Genomic DNA, 3,975 nt, shown 5'->3' with positions numbered 1-3,975 from the left:
GAATCACTTTAGAAACAATAAATATTGGGTTAAAGTTGCGGGAAAGTTGCGACGTTTTGGGCAAAGTTGCAAAAAGTTGCGATTTCGCGGGGTTTGCTTGATTTTGCGTTAATAGTTGCGATCGCGACATCCTGGAGGGTCTGAGTATCTTCATATTTTACAACATTACAACTTGGCTCAAACCGTGAGCTGAAGGTCATAATGTGGTACAGATGGAGATGTCCCTCTTTGGTTATTATTATTATTTCCAAATCGAATGCTGGTTCAGAAGAATTCAAACCTTGACATTTGAAATATTGGCCTCATTTTTATTTTTTAAAATAATCCTAAAGCTCTGTCTTATGAATCAAACGTATTTGACATCATAATTAAGCGTTTCTGGTCTTGGCTGTGTTTTCATATCGACTGTTAAAAATGGCCGCCACTGCATCCAAAATGGAAACCAAACTAAAATGATGTCTTCAGTAAACATGACATGCACGGCAAGCTTTAAAAAAAAAAAATTAGAATAAGGACCTAAATAACGGACGTGGTTAGAATAGCATCTTTTTTTGGACCTCAGCAGTTCAGGATGACGTTTGGACCAAAATAATTTATTATTAAATGAATATCTGGAGGCCTGCAGGGTTCCAAGATCAAAACTAATCAGCCTTCGTGTTGCTAATAGAGCCGATTTCCTGCAGCAGCGAGTTTAAGCCCCACAGAATGGCCTCCTTCATGTTGCGGCTTGCTGAGCAAAGGTCAGATTCTGTGAGTCCCTGGAGTTGTAATCCTAATATTATATTACCAGGAACAAGAGTTGAGGGAGGAAAAAAGGAAAATCCTTCAAATCGTGTAAATTTGGGGCAAACGGAAACCTGGTGACAAAGTCAACTTGTGCTAGAAGTAGTTCAATATTAGGATGAAAAATACTCGATCACACCGCAAATTCCTAAATATGCTGATCCCTTTTAGGCCTGCGTTGATAACCTGACAACTATTTATTAGCATTAGTAGCTTTAGCTAAGCTGAACATTTCCTGCCTCCATCTTTATCTTTCTGCCTCTCCATCTTTAGCTCTCTGTCATCAGATGACACATAACTTTCTCTCCTCTCTGCTGGGAGATTGACAGCTGTCAGTGCTCGGGAAAGTGGGCGGGGCTTACGGTACGCTGCAGAATGAGTGCTTTCTCACATTTAGCTGCCAAAGTCACTAGATTTGTTGCTAGTCGCTTTAAAAAAATGCTAGAGGGATCTGAAAACTCGCTAAATATAGCGTTTAAGTGACTAAAAGGCCAAATGCTGGACTTTTGTCTGTCCTGCACAGGGTGATGCGGGACAAGGGACGGGGGACTAAATGCGGGACGGTTGGCAATCGTGCAAATGATTGGATGATGTTAATAATTTGCAATTTATGGAATTTCATCTTGAAAAGGGTTTCATTTAGTCAAAAATCCTCTCTTATTCCAAACATTCAGTCATAATTCACAATAAAAATGTAAAAAATGGCTCAATTTCTATTAGTAAAAATGTAGTCAGTGTTCATTCTTTAATGTCATTTCTGGATCTTACTAGTCCTAATTCTGTGTTTGTGTTTTTGTTGTTTTTTTCCAGTCGATATCCAGATGCGAAGGTGATAAACTTTGGGACGTGGTTCATCTTCAGCTTCCCTATCGCCCTCATCATGCTGGTCCTCACCTGGCTGTGGCTCCACTTCCTCTTCCTCGGCTGCAAGTGAGTTCATTCGCGGGTTTCTGCTCCTGCTGTCACGTCCAGGTGTGGCTGCGCTTCCATCTTATCGTCACGGACCGCCGATAATCGGATAATCCTGCCGTTCTGTGACGCTGTCGCTGCTCTGTCTCCAGCTTCAGAGAGACGTGCTCGCTGAGCAAGAAGCGCAAAACCAGGAGGGAAGTGATGTCAGAGAAGAGGATCCAGGAAGAGTACGCAAAACTGGGGCCCATCAGGTGCGTCTGCGAGAAAGATCTGTGGCATGTCTGTGGGCTGCAAAGGCATTCAACCCCTTAATCTTTCTATCTATTTTGTTGCCTGGAATTAAAAAACAATAATAATCAAACTAAAAAGTGGTGTGTGTATGTCAGGGGTGTCCAATCCTGGTCCTCAGGGCCACCATCCTGCATGTTTTCCTTGTTTCTCTGCTCCAACACACCTGAATCAGAGGTTAAATCACCTCTTCATGTCCTACAGAAGCCTGTTAATCACCCACTGATTCAGATCAGGTGTGTTGGAGCAGAGGAACAAGTAAAACCTGCAGGATGGAGGCCCTGAGGACCAGGACTGGGTTATAACACCTCAGTCTCAAATCTCTGGAAAATTCAAACCGGTTCGCCTCAAAACGATCTCCACATCTTCATTTTTGGTCCCTGCCAACGACAAACATCCCCACTACATGATGCTGCCACCACCGTGCTTCGCTGTGGGGATGGTGTCCTCTGCATAGCGTTGTCCTCGATGTCCAAAAAGTTCAGCTTTAGTCTGATACGGTTGGAGCTTTAAAGCAAAATGCTCACATCGCTTCTTAGTTTTTTTTTCCCCCTTTATAGCCATTAATCTGGAGTACTTTTATTTAAAGTCGAAATGAAAATCAATTTAATTTCCAAATAGGAAGAATTCCAAGAGGTTGAGTACTTTTATCCTTGAATGTCCCACAAGCAGCCTGTCCCTGCTGTTTGCTAGCTAACGTGCTGTTTGTGGTCCGTGTGCATCTCAGTTACCCTGAGGTGGTGACGGGTGTTTTCTTCGTCCTGATGACTCTGCTGTGGTTCACCAGAGAGCCCGGTTTCGTGCCTGGCTGGACGTCGCTCTTCGAAAAGTAAGCATTAAGGGCATCAGCGCGGTCTGCGGTGAAATGAGCCACACGTTTGCATAAGGCTTGAAATTGGACTAACGTGGTTTTGTGTCTTTTTGTTCGTTTTTTTCCCGTGTCAGGAAGGGCTACAGGACTGATGCAACTGTGTCTGTCCTCCTGGGCTTCCTGCTCTTCCTCATTCCTGCCAGGCGACCCTTCTCCTCCTCATCCAGCTGTAAAAACTCAGGTCGGTTCCAGTCATTCAGCACAAATGTTTGCGGGGTCTCTTCGGGACGCCGGGACGTTCAGATTCAGCGTATTGGACAACAAGTTCAAATCTGTGTTGACAGGGAACATCAGGCTGTCACAGCAGGAATCCCAAACAACCAGTGTGGATTTTAAACTTCCTGGAAATGGAAAAACCTTCAAAACCTCCTGATTAGACTAAAATGAATAGAATTTACAGCATAGACAAAAACATGTTTTTGTTCTCAAACAAATGCACACAAAAAAACAACAACATTGTTTTGGTTTTAAACCCTCAGATAATGATTCGGAGTCGGATCCACTCGCCCCCATGATCACTTGGAAAGACTTCCAGAGACTTATGCCGTGGGAGATCGTCATCCTGGTGGGAGGGGGCTACGCGCTCGCAGCTGGCTGCAAGGTAACGCCACCCACCGCTTACATCACCTTGAATAAGACGAAATGGTAAAATAAAAATATTTTGAAATGCATGTATATATATTTTTAGTTGTGTAAGATAAATATTTTATAGTTAATGATAAGTAAAGTTGTTTCGTTCTTTGATGTTGTCTGATTGGTGACGTATTTCTGCCTCGGGGCGCAAAAATCTAGACTCGTTAAAAGTTCAGACCCTCCAGGATTTCGCAATGTTGCGATCGCAACTATTAACTTAAAATCAAGCAAACCCTGCAAAATTGCAACTTTTTGCAAGTTTGCCCAAAACACCGCAACTTTCCCGCACATTTAACCCAATATTTATTGTTTCTGAAGTGATTCGCCACCGTTTCTGCGGTCTGGTCTCTTCTTTGTGGGTTTGTGTAGCGTGGAATACAAAATAAGCCCAAATAACTCAGGAAGAAGACACGTGACATCACTTCCTGTTAACATCAGAATGCTGGGAGCGTGCAGGAGCAGCGACCGAAGCCAAAATGTGCGCTAAT

The 3,975-nt window shown here is 43.3% G+C and overlaps 1 protein-coding gene across 1 annotated transcript in view; it reads left to right on the top strand.

Annotated features, from left to right (window-relative positions):
• The window catches only part of slc13a4 (solute carrier family 13 member 4), a gene marked incomplete at its 3' end in the record, with an annotated part of 29,634 nt that extends 26,179 nt beyond the window's left edge, over positions 1–3,455 (top strand). Inside the window, 5 exon segments of the mRNA XM_037980019.1 lie at positions 1,594–1,713; positions 1,845–1,946; positions 2,711–2,812; positions 2,929–3,035; positions 3,334–3,455. Of these exon segments, the coding sequence (XP_037835947.1) occupies positions 1,594–1,713; positions 1,845–1,946; positions 2,711–2,812; positions 2,929–3,035; positions 3,334–3,455 (553 nt within the window).
• Positions 3,456–3,975: the final 520 nt, after the last annotated feature.

The sequence above is a fragment of the Kryptolebias marmoratus genome, linkage group LG1 (genome assembly GCF_001649575.2).
Source record: "Kryptolebias marmoratus isolate JLee-2015 linkage group LG1, ASM164957v2, whole genome shotgun sequence".
In the NCBI taxonomy this organism is placed as follows: Eukaryota; Metazoa; Chordata; class Actinopteri; order Cyprinodontiformes; family Rivulidae; genus Kryptolebias; species Kryptolebias marmoratus.
This window is presented reverse-complemented; position numbering and strand designations above follow the sequence as displayed.